Source organism: Brachyhypopomus gauderio, chromosome 10, assembly GCF_052324685.1.
Source record: "Brachyhypopomus gauderio isolate BG-103 chromosome 10, BGAUD_0.2, whole genome shotgun sequence".
NCBI lineage: Eukaryota > Metazoa > Chordata > Actinopteri > Gymnotiformes > Hypopomidae > Brachyhypopomus > Brachyhypopomus gauderio.
This window is the reverse complement of record NC_135220.1, coordinates 18,253,781-18,275,462: the sequence shown is the minus strand read 5'-3', so window position 1 is coordinate 18,275,462 and position 21,682 is coordinate 18,253,781. Positions and strand designations below refer to the sequence as shown.

General features: G+C 48.4%; 1 protein-coding gene across 1 annotated transcript in view; it reads left to right on the top strand.

Annotated features, from left to right (window-relative positions):
• The window catches only part of dchs1b (dachsous cadherin-related 1b), a 92,417-nt gene that overhangs the window by 54,857 nt on the left and 15,878 nt on the right, over window positions 1–21,682 (top strand). Inside the window, exons 3-10 of the mRNA XM_077020156.1 lie at window positions 12,586–12,774; window positions 13,579–13,810; window positions 14,081–14,317; window positions 15,277–16,323; window positions 16,482–16,669; window positions 16,898–16,994; window positions 17,316–17,473; window positions 19,206–20,055. Of these exons, the coding sequence (XP_076876271.1) occupies window positions 12,586–12,774; window positions 13,579–13,810; window positions 14,081–14,317; window positions 15,277–16,323; window positions 16,482–16,669; window positions 16,898–16,994; window positions 17,316–17,473; window positions 19,206–20,055 (2,998 nt within the window). The remainder of the gene's footprint in view (window positions 1–12,585; window positions 12,775–13,578; window positions 13,811–14,080; window positions 14,318–15,276; window positions 16,324–16,481; window positions 16,670–16,897; window positions 16,995–17,315; window positions 17,474–19,205; window positions 20,056–21,682) is intronic.

Genomic DNA, 21,682 nt, shown 5'->3' with positions numbered 1-21,682 from the left:
CGCGCATGCAGACGTGGCGTCTGGGTCGTCGTGGGAACAAAGGCGTTCAGCGGCGGGTCGGCGTTCGCCAAACGTGATTATCTGAACCGCATTGTGTTTCGACAAATTCTAAATCTGGTTACTGCCTCAAAGTGTGCAGTGCCTCTCTTCAACCTTGATTTAAGCGTTGTGTGTTGCTGTCGGCTGCCCCGTGGCGTTTATCATGATTTGCAACGTGCGATCCGTTTTCATGCTCTACTAATCCAATACAGCATCCATTAGTCAGAACTGAAGAATTATGCATTTGTTAAGGTCTTGAACCTAAGCGGGCCTCGATGGAGAATCCGCCTGCCGTGACCCACTACGTTTGCATTTTATGATTCTTAATTTGCATCTCACACACCGTTCAGCCCTGTCCTGACTCACCCTCATTAACAAGTGTAGCTCCCCTCTGTAGATTCTCAAGCTATAGCTGGATTATTGCTAGATTATTGCTGGATTATTGGTGCCCTGCACATCCTGACTCTCCATCCCTCTCCATCTGGGTTCATGAACTGATCTTCCTCTCATCCAGCTGCTCTGGTTTTCACTGGGGCTAACGCGGGCAGTCAGATCAACCCAAAACCACGTGGCATCTTGTGGCCCGCTGGTGTGTTCCATTCCAGCAGTACACCAATACTCCCTCGTCGTTAGTGGCGTGGCAAGGGCAGCCTGTCCTCCACACACGTCAAACAGCGCCCCGAGGAAGGGGAGTGATGGCAGAGGCGATGGGCTCACCCGGGCCACGCGGGCACCGCGGACTGCCTGAGGAAAGGACTCGCAATTCTGTTCTGAGGAGCAGGTACAGTACAGTACAGACGCCACTCCTGGAATGGATGAAAGCCACAAGCCCATTGGACTGACTTAACCTCAAGGTAATTAATGGACCGGGTTTACAGATTAGGTAATCTATCCAAGACACTGCTAAAGATCCAAGAAACTGCTAAAGATCCAAGACACTGCTAAAGAGGAGTATAATTCAGTTACTTAGTGATTTCATCGAATATTATATGGGCCCAGTGCAAAACACCTTTCCACTGTGGTCAGACTGCCATGGGAGATGATTTCCTTTTCTGAAATAGTTGAGACAGGCCATGTGATACGCAAAGTGTCTTTAATGGATGGTGCGTTTAACTCACTATGAATGTACATGCTGAACACAACTGCAAAAGGGAGAATATGAGAACATGATTGGTTGATCACAGGCCACCAAATCAGTAGAATTGAATGTTTAGAGTGTTAGTAAGCATGTTTTTGGTGTTCCCCTCCGTTTGGGGGGGGGGGGGGGGTCAACATTCTTTGATAGCACTGGGCCTGATGAATGTGGCCGATACAGTCTCTCCTGTTCACAAGCCCAGGGAGCCATTCCAGACTCGAGATATAGGGCACGATGTGGGTTGCTATGGTCGTTGGGTAATGGTTTCCAGATTTGCTCATTCGCTTTTCCTCCTTTGAAGGCAAAGTCTGAGTCTTCCACAGGGCAAACAACGACGGGGGGATCCTGCCCCACTGATCCAGCGATATGCATGGAGCGGGTTCTCTTTGTTTGTGGTTCTGTTTCTGAAAGAACTCTTTCCTGATGGAAGAGCAGGTGAAGTTTCAGCTCAAGTGTTTTGGCAGAGAGGCAGAAATCCATACTGGTTTCCACATTAGCCAGTGTGGACTCTGTTGGGCAGTGGAAACGAATGTCTAACGGATGTTACAGGTAGTGTTTGGAACACCAAAAGAAAAGATTAGCAAAAAAGAAGATAATGATCCTTTGGATTTTGACGTCCAAGAACAGCAGGTGTGATGGTGTCAGTGAGGTGTTCCTCTCTCATCACGTTCAGCACTGAGCTGTAAAATAGACAGACTGAACTCTCATTCTTCTTAAAAGTCCTCATTTCACAACTTTTCTGTTGCTGAACGCAGGAGTAGCTCAGATGTTTATTACCGCTCTGATTTGTGTGATCATGGACCAGAGCTTGCATGATGCACAAATGATCACGCTGTCACCCTGAACTGCTGGAGTGTGTGTGTGTGTGTGTGTGTGTGTGTGTGTGTGTGTGTTTTATTCAAAGATAACTGGTCATTGTGTCACATATAGGCACATAAATGGCTTGTTTCATGAATAGTGAGAAGTCACGTCAATGCCTAAGAAAGGATGAGGTCAAGGGTTAAGATACAACACGCACTAGGCAGCTTGCGGTTCAACTGAACTTTGACCCTGTCCTTTTCATGCACCAGAGACTCTACTGGCAGTGTGAAATTTAGGCCAGTACTGGGTGCCCCACACATAAAGAGGAGTGTGGGGTCAGCCAACTTCCACTCTGACATCAAACTGCCCAACATGCATTTTGAGTAGAAAGGACAATCTGTCTAATTTGCTTCTTAACCAATCAAATCTGGAATCACTGCTAAAACCATTTACCCGACAGTAATGTCCCGTTACTGAGTTTGTGTAATATATTCATTTGTCATATTCACTAACACCCTTAATGTAGAAACAGTTCACAATGAGACGTTAGTTTGAGCAGGTTGCATCTGATCATAGATCAGCGTTCCTCATCCGAGACCCTGGAGCTCAGCCTTGTATCAGCGCTTCGTTGTTTGGGCTTCGTACGTCGTTCTGTGTGGTTCTTCCCTGACTGCTCCACCGTGAGCAGGTCTGGACTGGAGGGCTCCGCTGGTGATGGATAGACCAGAATCTATTGCGCCTGTTCCCTATGACAGGACACAGAATGCATCCAGGAACTTCAGAGCATTTTTAAACATACCGAAGCATGTGCTTCCGGGCCGGGCCTCCAGCCGCGACGTCTGCTGATGCGGACCGTGTCTGTGAGATAGACAGATGTGCGGCTGGAAGGTAAACACTGAAGACATCGCGCCGCAGGGGCGTGGGGGGGGGGGCGCCGTCTGCTCGCCTGTGTTTATGGAGCTCTGACAGTATGTGCTTATCCCTGCCGGGGCCCCTCCCTGCCACCCTGGGTGGAGTGGAGAGGCCCTTGAGCACCCCTCACCCCCCTTCCCTCCAGTGGAAAGGCCCCGGGGGCCGTGGGGCTCCAACGCTTCGCCCCTGTGATTGAGTTGCCCATGCCGCAGTGGTGATTAGGCTCTAAGGGGGCATGTATAATGTGGCGGGGGCAGTTTATCCAGCCCTAATGCTGTTTGGGTTTCAGTGCAGGCTTGTAATCGAGCCCACACCATCTGATGGAGGCTGGAGGGGATGCCTGCTGAATGACAGCACTGCCCTTAAGGCAGATGGATTTCTCTGCCCTAAAGGGGTCGTGTCTTTCACTCTCCTCCTGCTGCTTCAAGCTCTTTGACATTCTCTCTTTCCCTCTTGGTTAGCAGAGGACTTAGATCAACAAAGGCACCATCATTCGAGGCCAGAGAGGAGGAGATATTTGGAAGGTAGTGGGGTTACTCCATTTCCTGGTCTGCCTGTTGTCAGAAGTCTTAAGGCAATCTCAGTAAATCATCCACCTGACGCTCATATTATCGAATGGAAACAACACAGAACAGCTTGCGGTCTTCTGATGACATATTAATGGCTTGAGTAAAAGATTTTTTGGTGTTTGATTCTCAGAGCTGTGAAAATACAGATTTTCTTCTTAGCTTGTTATATCTGACATCTTTGCATATTCAACATTGTCACCTTTTCAACATGTATTTTTCATGTAGTATGATGTAGAATAAGACCTGAGCCATGCTTCCTTATGTCCAGAGGATCGTTTAGTTCTGAGCAAACTGTGTCTCGTTTTGTGAGATTATCTTGATTTAGCCTAAGTGTGCTTAGTAGATCTGGCATCACACCTCCATGCTACTGTCAGCATGATATATTGCCAACCAAGACTATTGATCTCCTTCTTCATTACCTTAAGACTTACCGAAGCAGGAATCAATACATACTGATCAGCACAGTTTCTGCGTGGCATAGCACTAGAGCACAGAGAGGAATACCTATTAGAGATATACTTAAAATACAATAAAAACAGCTCTGATTGCACAATACTAATACTTCTGCCACCATGATATGGTCAAATTAACACTTAGGAAACTTAACGCTGTACTCTGCAGAGCATGTAAAAACACGGACATGATTAGGTGTGTGGCAGTAGGTCTGAGAACTCGTCTATGTGTAGATGCTGGAGACCCAGGTGGAGGGCCAGGCCCAGTGACTGTCCCCCCCCCTTCTCCTTCCAGAGGCTCATTAGAGGCCTGGAGGGGACGTTAATCAGCCTGCGTTTAGCAGCACTGGTCCCAAAGCCCTGTCTCAACAATTCAAATAGCTTCGTAATGCCTCTGGCCTCCAGTGGATGTCACGAGAGGAAAGAGCCAGTGGAGAACGTTTACGTGACGGGATCCAGGGGGCCGTGTGTGCTTTTTCTCGTGGTAGAGCACATGATATTGTATAGGAGAGAACGGTGAGAAATAACAGCCTTCGCTACAGCAGTGACATGCAGTTTGTCTACGAACTGGAGACGACGACTATTCCTAAGACAAGTGGTTGCAGTAACAACGGTAAACATTTAAGCCCGGAATGCCGAAGGGAGCAGAGTTATCAGAGTGGCGCGGCCTACAGCGCTCAGTACACAAGCTTCTACCACGAACAGCCTGAAAGCAGTAAGCTCTTGACAGTACTTCAAAGAAAAACCCAAGAGTGGAAACACGTCTCTAGATGGAGGCCAAAAAATCCCACAAGTCCATAAAAAAGGAGCGTCGTCTTTTTGGCATCTTTACAAAAGAGATGCAAAGCACCACCACCCACTGTATACCGTTATTTTATAAGAAATCCACTAAAATGTCATTACACATAGGATATACAGTACTGACCTGCGCTAGTGCTTTTAGACTGTAAATCTTCTTTAACGTAGCCTCCTACACAATAACACTGCAGTGCATATACAAACTCCAGCTTCCAGCGGTCGCAAGTCCACCTCAGTGGGGATGAACCACAGCACAAGCTGGTTTTTTCTCTTCATTTCACTTTGAAACACACCAAATCGGACAATCGCTAGTCTGTCACCATCTGTTTAATTACTGTTTTCTTAAACCTTGTGTACACAATTACTGTGCTTGAATAATTGGCAATGATCTGGACCCTGGTAATGAATTTCCACTCAACAAAGGCTCCATTAGTGTCTACAAGAAAAACTAGAATTTCTGTTGGTCTCATTACCGCAGGTCCTGTCTATGCTTGCCATATTTATACTTTTCCATGTTTTATTGGAATTCCATGAAAACCAGGGTATACAGGATCTGTCATCATATCTAAGTACCTTGGGATACTGTGATTGTGTGTGCTATTGTAAGGCATTTTGGGCTTAATATCGATGATTATAAACTTTTTTCCAACATCAGGCCTCACTGAATCAACTGCTTTCAATCTTTCAGTAGTAAATATTGCAACAAACGAAGGAAGACGTGTCTAGCAAAGCACCAGATGGTCACGGAAAGGCAAAAGATACTGATGAGATCTAAACAGCCTTTAGATTTGGTTTAGATATTGCTTGTTGATGCAGATTGACCACCTCCAGTCACAGAGAGAAGAATATGTAACATGTGCTTCCTGACAGCCGTCACTCGTACGTGGGCGTGTCCGCTCCTCCAGAGCTACGGCCACTACGGACCCACCCCCCTGCGCACCTGTTTGGTGGCAGTGAGAGAGAGAGAGAGACAGCCATTGGCCAGACTCACAAGGTCATGGGTGAAAACGCCCACTGGGCGCCGATTTATTTTATGCATGCTTTGCATTTGCAGTGGACCAGTGGGGTGGCTGCAGTGTTCTGTTTGCTGATTCTGTCAAATTTTCTCCATCCAGATCAATAATAAGCACCTTAGTCTTCATGATTTACAAGCTCTTATTGCCAAGGCGATGTGATTATTATTGATTGTCATAGAAATTTATGAAATATTAATTTCAAAGGTGTCAAAACCAGGATTAGTAATCTGTACTTGCTTATACATGTTCCATATCTGAAGAATTAAACCTGAAACTGCTAGACATTTAATATGCTCTAGCTGCATTTGCTGACCAGTTGCTATTTGTAGTTTTCTGGTTTTTTTTTATAGATATAGTAAGAAGATATCATGTGGGTAAATCACTAATATCTCTCAGCTGGCTGAGTGATGCCAGGGTTGGCATGACTTAACTAGTTAGAATGTGTAAGAGTTGGTTAAAATAGCCACAGAGTCATCCCTGATTAAATCTGCAGCCAATCACAGACTCACAGGAATACGCTTTGAAATAGATCTGCAGAAGAGGCATCGTGTGGGCAGTGTCATTTGCAGAGCTTATCTGATTCCCTTCATCTTGATATAGGCCGAGGATGTCACTGTACTGGGGAATCCCCTTAACAAACCCCCCCCCCGGCAAGTCTCCCTGGCCTGTCCCTGCATACACAGACTTTACTGCACTGAAGGAACACTACAGAGATTAGCTGAGTTATGATTTAACAATAATTAGGCAGTTGTGCAACTAATATTTGCACCTGTTTTTTGGGGTAAACATCTATAAATCCATGGGAGACATATTTTTTTTGTATGGGAGATAAGAACCTTACTGGAAATGTGAAAAATGGCAACATGTGTGTGTGTGTGTGTGGTTGGTCAGTATGTGCATGTGTATGGTGACTGTGTGCATGCACATATGTGTTTAGAGAGCTTAAAGACTCTTAAAAACGTTTAAAAACACAGGTACATTTTACCTTTAGCCCTTGACTTGGATGCAAGCAAGAGATAAACCCAAGGATTAATAATTTAGACTGCATGTTGGGCAGCGCAAAAGCAATGTAATAACAAACCATTCACAACACTTGTAAATGCACGATGACCCAGGGAGACTGCAGATATGTTGTGTTTGTGGCTGTATAACATTAACATGAACACATGTAAATGTTCTTCAGCCAAAACAACTGTCCTGGAATTCAGGAAGATGTGCCAGGAGTTAAATCGGTTTAAATCGAGAGACGCTGGCAAAAAAAACACTCATTCTTCATTACATTCAAACTGCACAAAACCATAATGAAGAACTGTTGTAAACATGTTGTGTAATTCTATGCAGAAAAGCCATTTAAAACATGGTCAACACTTCTTCGTCATGCCACTATCAAACTGTCACAACCTTTGGTGTTAATTCATAGCACACTATCAAGTTCCATATGGGAATTTCTGCCTCAAGGGCAGATGTGTTTGTCTGATTATCTTAGCAAGTCTTACAGTTGTTTCTCTGAAACACTCAGTTTTATTGATTATCTTTCTGCTTTCTGTTTTTTTTCTCTTTAACTAGTTTAGTTTTAGTTGAGGGTGCTCACATGTATACATCCACTAAAGCTACAGAGGAGTAGACTGAATTTGAGTGGTTCACTATATTTAGAGAATCTTTGAGTTTGGAACATGGCCAAAGCAGGCTGAACCCTCCACAACTGAGGCCCATATATATATCAAGTCTCTGAATGATCCTGCTGATGTATGATTACGTTATGATGCTCAGCTAGATATGAACTGCAAAATCAGATACGAGGTCATTGCAGTGAATTTTGGCACCCATGACCCCTGGTGTCAATCTCCCAGCCTAAGAGACGTGTGAGTTACAGTTTACATTGGGACGCGGCCTTTCCAAGAAGCATAACTTCACCTCAGGACAGGACGGATCTTAAAAGCAGGGGTAGGTCTTCATCCATACAAAGCAGCTACTCCACGTTCCCACCGGTGTCTGATCCATTCGTATCATGCTCCTAAGTAGTCTTTCAGACTTCTGTTTTTGCAGCTCTGGCTGCTTTGCACTTGACCCACAAACCCTTGGACGGTTGAGGCACTTTCGTCTTTTCTTTCAGACCCTTCTTCATTGTGTTGCTTTGTGAAATTGCAGCGACGGTATTATGCATGTGAGAGTGATACGGCTGTCTCGCTGTCTGTCTCCCTCTTGCCTGTTTAATTCGGCGATGGCGGAGGAATGAAGAAGACTGAGATGAGCTTCGTCTCATCAGAGCAGCCACAGATTTACCAAGGCTGGAGATGCTGGCTGCACTGTGAGCTATGGGCATTTAATTTTAATTTCCAGTGATGAGCTCTGAAGATCTCATCATGTGCTATCTGTGAATGATGTTCATGAATGCAAAGTCTGGCTGTACTGTTCCTTCTTCTTGTCTTTTGGTCAAACGGTGGTGTTCAGCTGAGATCGACGCCTGCTGCTCTCGTAATACAGGTGGTGTTCAGCTGAGATCGGCGCCTGCTGCTCTCGTGATACATGTGGTGTTCAGCTGAGATCGACGCCTGCTGCTCTCGTGATACAGGTGGTGTTCAGCTGAGATCGGCGCCTGCTGCTCTCGTGATACAGGTGGTGTTCAGCTGAGATCGACGCCTGCTGCTCTCGTGATACAGGTGGTGTTCAGCTGAGATCGGCGCCTGCTGCTCTCGTGATACAGGTGGTGTTCAGCTGAGATCGACGCCTGCTGCTCTCGTGATACAGGTGGTGTTCAGCTGAGATCGACGCCTGCTGCTCTCGTGATACAGGTGGTGTTCAGCTGAGATCGGCGCCTGCTGCTCTCGTGATACAGGTGGTGTTCAGCTGAGATCGGCGCCTGCTGCTCTCATGATACAGGTGGTGTTCAGCTGAGATCGGCGCCTGCTGCTCTCATGATACAGGTGGTGTTCAGCTGAGATCGGCGCCTGCTGCTCTCGTGATACAGGTGGTGTTCAGCTGAGATCGACCCCTCTTGCTCTTTTACCCTTGGACCACTCTCTACCACCATGACGTTTCTGGCTTGTGTTTCGTGCTGTCTTACCTCCGCTTCCCTGGCCCTGGGATTCTGACATGCACTTAATCACCAAATCCAGACTGGACAACGTCCCATCAGCCCAAGTATCTGCATTATCTATTATGACATACAATGTCTCTGCAATCTCAAATCGCATTAGCTGTATTGTTGTTATGTTATATGCTTTAGACGACTACCATAAACATTTCAGAAATGTTAATGTGAATATAATTATTACTTTTTTAAAGCCTTTTTTCTATTGTGTTTTTCAGTTGTTTTCTTGGCTTATTATTGAAGTCTGTTTATATCGTTATGCTGTCTGGTGTCAACCAGAGGAGGATGGGCTCCCCCTTTTAAATCTTGGTTTCTCTTGAGGTTGCTTCCCCACAGGGAGCTTTTCTCACCACTGTTGACTTTGGCTTACTGACTGGAGCTTGGACTCAGACATATGTGAAGTTGCTTTGTGACAACAGCTGTTGTAAAATGTGCTGGACAAATAAACTTGGATTGAACTTGCGACTCTGCGCTGTGCAAGGCTCTCCGTACACTCTGTTTTATGGCTCTCCGAAGTTTTAGCTCAAGTCTCGACTGCGTGAGGAAATCTGGGGACGAGGGCATGTTTGTGTTGATCCCAGCAGGCACAGCGTGCAGACTTTACGCACTCGGGCCTCTGAACTCCTGGAGAGTGTGGAAAATCAATGCTGTGCTCCCCGTCCCTCTGTCAGGCTGGGCCCCGCCTCCTTGCAGCTGAGCCCCCCCCCCCCCCACACACACACACACACACACACACACACTACCTCCACCCGCCCCACCAGGGCCCCAGAGCTGCTCTGAACTCCCCCGATGGTTTTCTCATCTGTACTCCATTCCATTCTGAGGACTGCGTTCAGATCCATCACTGACCCATACCAGCCCGCTTTCTCCCACAATGCCTCATTTCCTCCACACCTGACCACAATGACCACCTCATTCCCTTGCTTCTCTGAGTCACTCTGAAACCTACAGGGTTGAAACCTTCTGGCTGTCCGTCTCTTTAACCCACTTGTTTTATGTATTTGCTGTTTTATTCACTGTTCCCATTTCTTTTCATTCTTTTTCTCTGACTCTCCCTCTCTGACTTTCCCAAGTGATGCTGTATCAGTTATGATCTCATCCCTACACTCCTATGATAGCCAGTGTGCAACTGTCTGATGGGTTCTGTTCGATGTGCTATGTTCACGTGTGTATATGAGTGATACTCAGGGCATGCTTCCTTGGACACTCGGTGGCCCCACAGGCCAAGTCATTGTCCTGAGACAAATTAATGTTCCAGGTGCCTAATCTCTCTTGAACCCTGAAAACACAGGCAAACATAAGGTCACCGATCCATCCTCAAGATAGTGTTACGTCCAAAGTGATCACATCAGGAAATGAAGCAACACGGTAATGGTGAAGACTTCTCCGGCTGGGACAACCAGCTCTGATGTTGGTCTCAGTCGTCTTATGAGAGGGTCTCCTGAGTGGCCTGTGAATCTAGCTAGTTCTATTAGCTAGTTCTATCTAACATGGTGAAGTCATCAGTCCTTATTAAATTGTCTTGGTACTCTTTAGGATGTATTGAGAGTCATGTAATCAAAGTGTTAAACTTACAGGAGGATTGTGGACCTTTTCTGTGCTCTCACTGTGCCACAGAGAGACATTATTCCTCTAGTGAGTGAGCCGCCATTGTCTGCTCTGAGACTTTAGACTGAGCTTCTGAAGCCAGGCGTGTGAGCCTCCGCCAGCAACGCTGGAGATTACTGGAGCAATAGTGGAGATTCACGAGCAGCAGTGGAAACATCTGACCAGCGGCCAGGTTCATGGCCGTTTCTTAAACTTCGGCCTTTAAAGGCACAGAAAAATCAGAGTGGATGAGCAAGTCTGTAGCCTGGTTAGCAGTGAGGACCCATCTCCCTGCTGAGACATGCTTCTTAGCAGGAGAGAAATAGCTAGGCCCTTTCTGGGTAGATTTCAAAGCAGCGGAATCTTATATAGAAGTCAATTTTTATAGTTACTGTAAATGGCACTGAGCAATGTTATGGGGTTGCTTTCAAGCCAAGCATATAAACATTTTGTAGAGAAGCAGGCCCTGCTGAGTCAAAGGTCATTTCCCCCTAATGTTTTGCAGGGAACTCTTTGTTAGGTTAATGGCCTTTGAGGCTGTGTGCATGTACGGAGATGATGAATGAGGGGGTTCTGGGACCACCAGTGCAATTCTGTTTACAGAGTACAACATGGGGGAAGAAGAGTTGAGCCCAGGAAGAGGAGTTGAGAGGTCATAGCTAGAACCTTTCCGGTTGTAGAAATCCTCCTGAGCAAACCTCTGTGAACAACACCTGAGGTCTGCTGGCTCCGTGTAACCATGTCCACGCTGTAATGTGACTCAGCTGCTGGACTTTGCGGATTTGAAAGCCGGTTGACGGGTTTTGTCTTCGCCCCGCCGGTAGCACGTCTGTGCGGGAGTGCATTTCAGTCTGTGTCAAATGACTAAGCTGTTCCTTTAACCCCTCTATACCAGTTGGATCGGCTAGCTCTCTGACCCGGGATCAGTTGGGCTGCTCTGTAGACATTCTCCAGCTTGACGTTTGAGCAGACATCTGGCTAAGGAAAAGCTTCCACTGAGGCTGACACCAGGAGAGAAAGGGATTTCCTTCTGGTGTCATAGGAAAATGTCTGGTAGGCAGACAAACTTGACCTGACCCGAGCCGTAAACACAGGCTTCCTCTCTCCCAGCTGGTAGACAGATAGCCAACCAGTCCTCTTAAAAAACAATGCTCCCTGTTTTAAAATTCTTCAACAAGACAAACCTCCAGGCGTACGTCCATTCATTCTGGTACATGCCGACTTGAAATTAGTCAGTGACTCTAACTGGTCCATGCCAGGTTGTCAATTATATATTTTCCCCCTGCATATTGCATCATTCACTGATCACTGATGTGTTGTCTGGGTGCCAGAATGCTCTGGTGGCAAGGATCTGGGGAAGCCTGGCACACCCTGGTCCACAACACTGGGCCTTCTTATGGGCCTTCAAGGCTGCGACGACCATTTCAGCAATCAAATGCTGGGTTTCTCTTTCTTTCTTTCCTTCTCTCTTACGCCAAAAACCACGAGCTACACGTCACGTCTCCAGCCTGCTCTTCCTCCTCTACCTGCTCCCCTTCTGCGTGAGTGCCAGGGAGAGTGCGACTGTCTCCGTGGCAACATGCCCAGCTATTCGGGCATGACTCAGGCACCCCACACGGCTCAGAGACGGCGACTTGTGCTTCACATGCACGTCCTTCACGTGCACGTGCTTCACATGCACGTCCTTCACGTGCACGTGCTTCACATGCACACCTTTCACTTGCACGTGCTTCACGTGCACATCCTTCACGTGCACGTGCTTCACATGCACGTCCTTCACGTGCACGTCCTTCACATGCACATCCTTCAAATACATGTCCTTTTCCCATGGACTTCTGGTCCTGTGCTCTGCCCGCAGTGCATAATCTGAGTCAGAAAACAACTGGTTGGTCGATGTCTCCTGGGAGTCAGTAAATTGCTTGTGGTGAAAGTGCTTTGTGGCGCTTTTGTTTTCTGCATGCTTCCATATCAAGCACCTGTGGTTTGACATTCTGACTGCCAGCCCAATTCTGTATAGTGTTTGCTTTATTGACACTTGAAGGAGTGCTTCTTAACACTGTTGCCAAATCGTCACAAGATCCTAAGGTCATAACATCAAGACAATACATGCAGCACATGAGCAGAAGACAAAAGCGTAACTATGAGCCCCAGACAGTAATAAAACATTCATCTCTGTTTTCTGCAGGTGACGGCGAAAGACGCTGATGGCGGCTCCTTTGGCACCATTACGTACTCATTAGGATCAGGACCCAGCAGCTCGACCCCCACACTGTTCAGCATTAATAAAGAGAGCGGCCAGATCTGCACCAGCGCCAGCGTGGATCGAGACGGAGGACCTGACAGCTATGAGTTCATCGTCACTGCGGCTGATGGGGTGAGAGAAACACCATAGACGACTGTAAAGAATCCTAGCACAGCAGTCTCAACTGTAGCAGATTCAGACGACTGTAAAGAATCCACACATAGCAGTCTCAACTGTAACCCATTCAGACTGCTGTGTTTTTAAGAATGTTTTATTGCTTATTCTATGGTTTATAACATTGAATAATGTTGTTGTTGTTGTTGTTGTTTTGAAATGACATGTCTTATTTACAGCCTTGGGCATTTTACTGTAGTAGTTTTTAAATGTCAGACAGCAAACAGCAGTTTCCAGTGTAGGGCTTGGTAGGTACAGTGCGTTGGTACAAAGGAGCGTTTGTGCTGTCACAGAGTGTCCAGCCTCCCAAAGCAGCACTCAACACATGCTTTATACTACCAGCAGCAATGGTGATTGGCCTCTCCAAATAAAAAGGCAGTAAAACATAATGTGTCTGTAGTGAATTGTTAGACACACACACACACACACACCACAGACTTCCATGTTCTTTTTCTTTCTTTCCTTCTGCACACATACATACATGACCACACACACAATATCACACTCACATACACGCACACACACACGCACGCACGCACGCACGCACACACTGTACTGTTGAGGCAGGACATAGCTATGTATCAGCTCTCTGTAATTCTCCATGTGCTTTATTAGTGCAGACAGGAAACAGTGTTTGGACAGTCGGGTTAGTGAGAACGGCCTGTTACCTTCCCCTCACCTGTGTCCCTTACCTGTGTCCCTCACCTGTGTCCCTCACCTGTGTTGTTTCCACATCCCTACAAATGTGTCTCCCTCGTCCAGGGTGGCCTGAGCACGCTGGCCTACGTCAACGTGTCTCTGCTGGACATCAACGACAACAGACCCACGTTTTACCCCGTCAACTACGCCGTGAGTCTGAGCTCCCAGAGTGCACCGGGCACCTCCGTCGTCAGGGTCACGGCGCACGATCCCGACGCACGTGAGAACGGCAGGGTGACGTACCGCACCGTGCCAGGAGGGGGCTCTGACTTCTTCACCCTCAACAAAGATACAGGTGCGTGTGTGTGTGTGTGCGTGCATGTGTGTGTGTGTGTGTGTGTGTGTGTGTGAGAGAGAGAGAGAGAGAGAGAGAGAGAGAGATGGTGGTAATGTGTAAGCCACAGTGGTTGTTTCATGGTGGTTACAGATCTTCATTCCCCCTACGGTACGCACCGCTTAAACGTAGCAGTGCATGCATCCGTTGATTCCAGATGTGTGGTGAGTGTCCTGTATACACAGCTGGAACACCGTAGTGTGCCTCTCAGTGCTGTTCTCCTCTCCGCAGGGGTGATCTCGCTCTCCCGCTCCCTGCACGGAAAGGCCAATTCTGTCATCGCCATGGTGATCACGGCACTGGATGGGGGCGGCCTCACGGCGCCGGTCAACGCCAGAGTGAACATCAGCGTGGTGGCTGGCTCGGTGGCGCCCCCTGTGTTCGAGCAGGCGCAGTACTTCTTCACCGTGTCTGAAGACGTGCTGCGAGGCACCGAGGTGGGCGTGGTGCGCGCCAGCAGCAGACACGGTGGGTGCTCCTCCTTCTCCACCCCACCCCACCCCACCCCACCCTCCTGACTGGATCCCTCCACCCAGCCAAACCCCCACCCCACCCTCCTGACTGGGTCCCTCCGCCCCTGACTGGATCCCTCCACCCAACCACCCCCCCACCCCACTCTCCTGACTGGATCCCTCCACCCAACCAAAGCCCCACCCCACCCCACCCTCCTGACCGGGTCCCTCCACCCAACCAAAGCCCCACCCCACCCCACCCTCCTGACCGGGTCCCTCCACCCCTGACTGGATTCCTCCGCCCCTTGCACCCGAAAATCTAAAAGAAATACACATTGCACTATTCAGCTCATATGAAAAGTTACGAACTGTCGATGTTCGGTGCAGACGTGGCAGTCAGGACGTGGCCTTTCCGAATTGACGCGTACGAAGTCCTGACGCCTCGCGCGTGGTAGAATTCTCATGAGCTTTACGTGCCATCAGGCTGCGGATGCTGAGTGTGCAGCTCGCAGGCGTGCCTCGTTCCCAGCGACCCTCGCACGCACAGCCTCCTAAACGTGCAGCGGTGAGAACGCTGCAGGCGTCTGCGCGATGCTCGTGAGACGTTGGGGGGGTTGGGGGGGACGCGCTGGGCCTGTTCACTCACATGCAGCCAGATGGACTAATAGGAAAACAGCTGCAGCATGGACCTCATTAGGCAGACGCATCAATCATGGATTCCGTTCCACTGCCACTGTGGTGTTATTGTGCTTCAAATTCTGGCATTTGCTCCTTGACGGGGAGGGGGGGGGGGGGGTGTGGAGGAGTTGTTCTTTGGAACTAAATGATGAACAACCTTTCTGATGTTTTTACTGACTTGACATTTGAAGACACTTGCGTTTCTTGTTTTCTCTCTTTCTCTCTTCTTTCCTCTTCTTCCTCCCCCTTCTCCCGCTCTTTCTCTCTCCAACTGTCTCTCCCACTCTCCCCTTCCAGGAGCTACAAAGGATATATTTTACACCATTTCCTCTGGCGACCCGGACGGGTATTTCATGGTGGACCACGAGACGGGGGCCCTGCGCACCAGCCTGCCGCTGGACCACGAGGCCCGGCCCACGCTGGAGCTGGAGGTGCAGGCGCGGAGCGGGTCGCCGCCCGCCTTCGGCCAGGCGCGGGTGCGCGTCAGCGTGGCCGACGTCAACGACAACGCGCCCACCTTCGCGCCCTCCTCCTCGGAGTCGCTGCTCCTGCCCGAGGCCACGCGCGTGGGCACGGTGGTGTACCGCGTGCAGGCCGAGGACCGCGACTCGGGCGCCAACGGCCAGCTGAGCTTCGACCTGCTGTCGGCCGGAGGCCAGCGCACGTTCGGCGTGGAGCGCGGCAGCGGCGAGGTGCGTCTGATCGGCAGCCTGTCGTACGACGGCATGCCGCGTCACGACCTGCGCGTGCTGGCCAAGGACGCCGGCACTCCGCAGCTCAGCGCCACCTTCACGCTGGTGGTGCACGTGCAGGCGGAGGACGGCCAGGGGCCCGTGTTCGACACCGTCACCTACCGCGTGGAGCTGAAGGAGAACACGCCGCTCAACACCCGCTTCCTGCAGGTGCGCGCCCTCAACAGGGAGCCTGGCGGGAACGCCGCCCCCGCCGGAGGTTCCGCCCCCGACGCCTCCCTCTCCTACCACCTCCGGCCCGACGGCGACGCGGCCGGGTTTGGGATCGCCTCCGACAGCGGCTGGCTGTTTGTGAAGAGTGCGCTGGACAGGGAGGCCAAGGATATCTACCTGCTGACCGTGCTGGCCACGTCGGGCAGCGGACAAATCAAGAAGACGGGTAGCGCCACCGTGAGGGTGGCTGTCACTGATGAAAACGATAACTCCCCACGCCTCTCCCAGGAGAGGGTCTTCCTGGCCATCAGGGAGAACCTGCCCGCAGGGACCGGCTTTGGGAGGGTCACGGCCACCGATCGCGACGCCAACCTCAACAGCCGCCTCACCTACAGACTGCTGCACACCGATCGCAACTTCCAGATCAACTCCCAGACTGGTGAGCCGGAGCTGCTCTTACTGCCTTTAGGGTTTTGGGGTTTTGTGAGGTCATCAGGCTTGTGATTAAGTGCAGATGCCCATCAGGGTTACCCTGGGTTACCCGCACTGGCACCGACTTGGCACAAACATCTGAAACATCTCTCTCTGCCTCTCTAGGGGAGATCAGCACCAGAGCAGCACTGGATCGTGAGCACCAGTCCAGCTATCAGCTCGTGGTGGTGGTGCAGGATGGAGGCACTCCGCCCCGCAGTGCCACAGGCACCGCCCACATCACCGTGCTGGACGAGAACGACAATGCGCCATCCTTCAGTCACACACTGCCTGGCAGAGAGCTGCTCATCCAGGTGAGACCAGAGGTGGCGCTGTGGAGCAATGGCCAAGAATATGCACCACTTAATGATAAATACATGAAGGGTTATCTTAAAGACTGTAGGATTAATATTGTGATAATAATAGTATGATTATAAGAAGGCATATGTGTGTGTGTGTGTGTGTGTGTGTGTGTGTGTGTGTGTGTGTGTGTGTGTGTGTGTGTGTGTGTGTGTGTGTGTGTGTGTGTGTGTGTGTGTCAGGTGCAGGAGGGCCTGCCCGCTGGCTCTGTGTTGGGAACACTGCAGGCTAATGACCCAGATGAAGGAGAGAATGGCACAGTCTACTACACACTGTCTGGTAATCCAGCAAAGCTCCTTCTGTTAGCACACACAAGACCTATTGACACACAAGACCTAATGACACACAAGACCTAATGACTTAAAGACAGCTACTCATATTGCTACAATAAATGCTACATCTAATAGCATAAAGCATTTTGTCTGAATAACTTGTCTGAGTGGGAATTTAATAAATCTGCAAAATCAGTCCAGTGTGCATTTGCCATACAGTTGCTTCTGATTAGGGTAATCAAAACAGCAAAATAGACAGACAGACGTGTGAGTGGAGAGAATATGTCATTTAGTCTGTGTCTGTGTACCTCCGCCTTTCCCACGTCAGGCTCCAGGGTGGAGCACTTCTCCTTGAACCCCACCACGGGGGAGCTACGCTCCTCCTCCCCGCTGAGGAGGGCTGAGAAGGCGGAGTACAGTCTGACGGTGACGGCCTCGGACCGCGGAGCCCCGCCTCAGAGCTCCTCCAGTGTCCTGCGAGTCCAGGTCAGGCCTTTTACCTCGACAAGTACCGCACGGACGTCAGGGACAGAGATGTGTCTTAACGTCGGTGTCCCACTGTTTTCGTCAGTGTTTTCGTGCATAATTGCACGTTAATGTTCATGTTACCGCGGGTGTCTTTCCACCTGCCCTCTCTCTTCTGGTACGGGCTGCACTCTGCTCACAATATTCCTGTCTCATTTTACTTCTGTCAACACAAATGAATCCATGGATAGACCAGAGCTATTTAACCGATCATACAGTTTTAATGCGTGGTGTCTGCAGAACGTTGAGAGGACTGGCATAGAAACTGTGAGAGCTTCTGTTCAGGAAATCAAAGAAATCAGGGCTCTCCGTTCTCTCCACACTGTGGCTAAACGTGGACGCAACACATGTGCTGTGTGTGGTTTGCCTAATCCACTGCTTTTATTTTCATCTCCGCTCAGACGTGTCCAGGCCTTAGAGTAAAGAGTGGAAGTGTGTGCGGCATGCATTGAGTCTCTGCTATAGCACAAAGTCCTTGCTAGTCACATGCTAATTCCAAAAAGGAGTAGGATGCTAATTGGAGAGTGTGTGGTTGCCTGCAATATCTCTGCTCTCACAGAGGGGAGAGAGAGAGAGGGCGAGAGAAAGCGGAGGAAAGAGGAAGAGAAGAAAAGGCACCTTTGAATCAAGTGTTCCCAGATGGCTCATGATGGGCCCCAGCTGCGTCTTTCTCTGATCAGGCGGAGAGAGTGCCGCTAAACCGCTAAACTCACCCGCTCGCACGGTAGCGCTCACGGCTACACACAGCCCAGATAGCCTTTCACCATAACAGCGTCAAGATAATATTACACATACCGGTCAAGTTAATGCCAGGCGCACTGGGATTGTCTGGTATATTGTATTTTAGAGAATGCTAAGTACTACAGTTATAGACATCATATAGGCCCTCTGATGCACAGTGAAGTCTGTGCAGCCGCTTTTCTTGGGGATTTAAGTGTGAAAGCTCTCACCTGTTATCATTACAAAGCCATATTTGGAGCCTCAGTGAAAGGGCACAGGAAATGACCTCACAGTGCTTTCATGTGGGACATGGTCCCATCATGCTTCCAGTGTGCTGTAAAGCAGTCTCTAGGACCTCTGGGTCAGTACGGTTCAGACACATATGGTTCCACAGTAAAAGGGTTCTTTGGAGAGTAAAATTTAATACTTCACATTGTGCTTTGGCCAATATGAGTACTAAGACTTCTGCACTGGATCATAGCATGCATAGTTCTAATCATCAGTTAAATGGCATTTGGTTCTGAGCTAAAAGAACTTTACAAAAACAACAACAAAACCACACCCATAAAGTAGAAAGACTTTAAAAAGACTTCCCCAAAGAAGAAGGTTGGCGGCTAGTCCAATGATCGCTATGGCGGTTTCTAATTGGGGCTTGAATAAAACTGTAATGAATCCAGAATGTGCTTTTAGAGAACCATCTGACTAATACCAACAAGTGTGTGTGTAAACATTGACCAAAAAAAGCACAGTGGGTGTTAAAAATTCATTTTGCTCAAATGATCTATTAAGGCAATTGCTTAGTAGACAGGCATGTGTTTTGCATCAGGCCATGAAAGCAGATATCAAAGCCATTACATTGTAACTGTTAAAGACCAGGCAACATGAAACCAACATTTAGAAGTCTTCAAAGTCCTTGGCCAATGATTGTTTTTTTATGACATGCTCTCACAGTTGTGTTTGCTTCTGTTTGTAGGTTCTCGGCTCTGCTAGGACTCCTCCCAAACCCAACACTCTCTCCATGACACTTAACTCTGTGGAAGGGGCCAAACCAGGCTCCATCATTGGTTCAGTGCGGTCACATGACCAGCGTGATGTGGTACTTGATGGACAGGTGACATACCTTGTGGTAGGTGGCACCGATCAGGACGGCACCTTCATGGTGGATCGTCTCACTGGAGATGTATATTTGGTCAGGGAGCTGGACTATGAAAAAGGAGCTCGCTACACTTTACACATTGAGGTGGATGATTTCTCGAAGGCCTACCCTAGTAGTCACATGATCCAGCTGGACATCAGTGTGCAGGACAGTAACGACCATGCCCCACAGTTCCCTGAAGACCCCGTGACCATCGTTGTCCCTGAGAACATGCAGCCCGGCTCCTCCGTCTTCACCTTCCAGGCCACGGATAAGGATGGCAGTGGACCCAACAGCGAGGTGCGCTACTCTATCCACCACCGCTGGCCCGACAGCTCAGATCTGCTCTCCCTTGATCCGGTCACAGGTGTGCTTACCCTGGGCCAAGTGCTGGATCATGAAGAAATCTCCAGCCTCTTCCTGGTGGTCCGAGCCACCGACTCAGCGGTGGATCCCAGCCAGAGGCTCTGGGGGTCGGTCACAGCCAGGATTTTTGTGACGGATGAAAACGACAATGCTCCGGTCTTCAGTTCCCCTACAGCGGTCAGCGTGATGGAGGACCAGGCCGTGGGCTTCGTGCTGCTCTATGTCATGGCCCGTGACGCAGACCAGGGTGAAAACGGGCGAGTGTCCTATCACCTCCAGTCGGGTAACGCAGCAGGACGATTCAGCCTCAACCCCAACACCGGTAACAATCCCTCCCTAACATCTACCTCGCAGCATTATGGATCTTTCGAAGCCAAGACCTGAAATGTCATTCGGCAGGAATTGGCTTTTTTGGGGATTTTATTAAGCTTTATTTGTGGGAGCACAGTTTTATTTTGGTTAGGTCTACCGCAACATTTTGATTTTATGTGCATGTACACATTAGTTTGAAATTTCTCCATCATCAAAGGCTCGTAATACAGTCCTCACTCAGTGACGGATTAAACAGGCTGAGACACCTAATGGACCCGCCAGCTGGAAGGCATTTTTCTTACATTAATGTCAAACTGGTTTATGATAATAATACCAATAATAATGTTTTATTTGTATAGCGCTTTTCTCAGATTCAAGGTCACTTCACAGAACTTTATGTGTGTGTGTGTGTGTGTGTGTGTGTGTGTGTGTGTGTGTGTGTGTGTGTGCACGCATGTGTAATATGGTGTCTGAATTTTAGAGCTGAATAAAGAGAAAAGTTTCCAGTTTAGTTTGAAAAGAAGAGTCTGCAGGCACATGAATATTTGAGGAAGAGAGTTTCACATTTTAGAGGCCACAGCGTTCAATAACTGCCACTCAGCGAAGAGTTTGGCCCAGGGCCTGAGGAAAGCACATATAGCATTAATGGACACCTGAGCCCAACTAAACAGATTAGGCATCGACTGCATAAGCCCTTGACAGTAAAACACATGCAGTACAATAAAAGCTGAGCATCGCTGATGAGTGAGAGTAAGAGTGCTAGATTTGTTTAGAATGTCCTGAGAATCTTGTAGCTGGGCTTTGAAACCAATGAAAAGACAGTTGTAGTAATCAAGGAAGTACTGAAGGCATGGATCGATAATTCAGAATATTTTATATTAAGCAATATTTGAAGGACTGTCAATCAGACCATCAGTAATATCAAATTAAATAAACTATAGATAGAAGGTCAACTAGAAAAGGTTGTTTATGCATTTAAACCAGAAATGTGTGCCCTGAAGTATATAAAATCAGCTGTGATTTTACTACTAACATATTTGTACACGGCACCTGCATAACATTGAAAAGTTGAAAAGCAAGATTAACAATGAAGACTGACAAGAATTATTTAGCCAAAAGGGTTCAAGTACTTTATAAAAAGCAAGGAAACGAAGTGATACCTGAGGCACTCCTTCAGTAATACGCACAGAAGAGTTTTATTTCACAGTCATAATAAAAGGCTAGCACTGCATATGATATAAACCAGACAAAGGCTATGCCTATAATACCAGGAGAGGAGGAACTGCACAAATGTACGTTATGATTCATAGTATTGAAAAAGCAGTTTGAGCATGAAGAACATTCACTGTAATAGCTCTGAGGGAAAGAAGGAGATTAATAATTAAAGAGCAGAGTCTCAGTGCTGTGTAGGGTTAAGAAACCAGACTGGAAGGGTTCATATAGATTCTGACAGAAAAGCTTATAGTCATGTAGCAAACACCCTTTCCATCACCTTCATTAGGAAGGAAAATTGGACACTGGCCTGTAGTTATCAACTGTGAATGCAGCAAGACTATGTTTCTTGAGAACAGATATAAACATAGCAGTTCTAAGAGTTAGTGGTTGAAAGCCAGACGCTAAAAACATATTTATCAGAT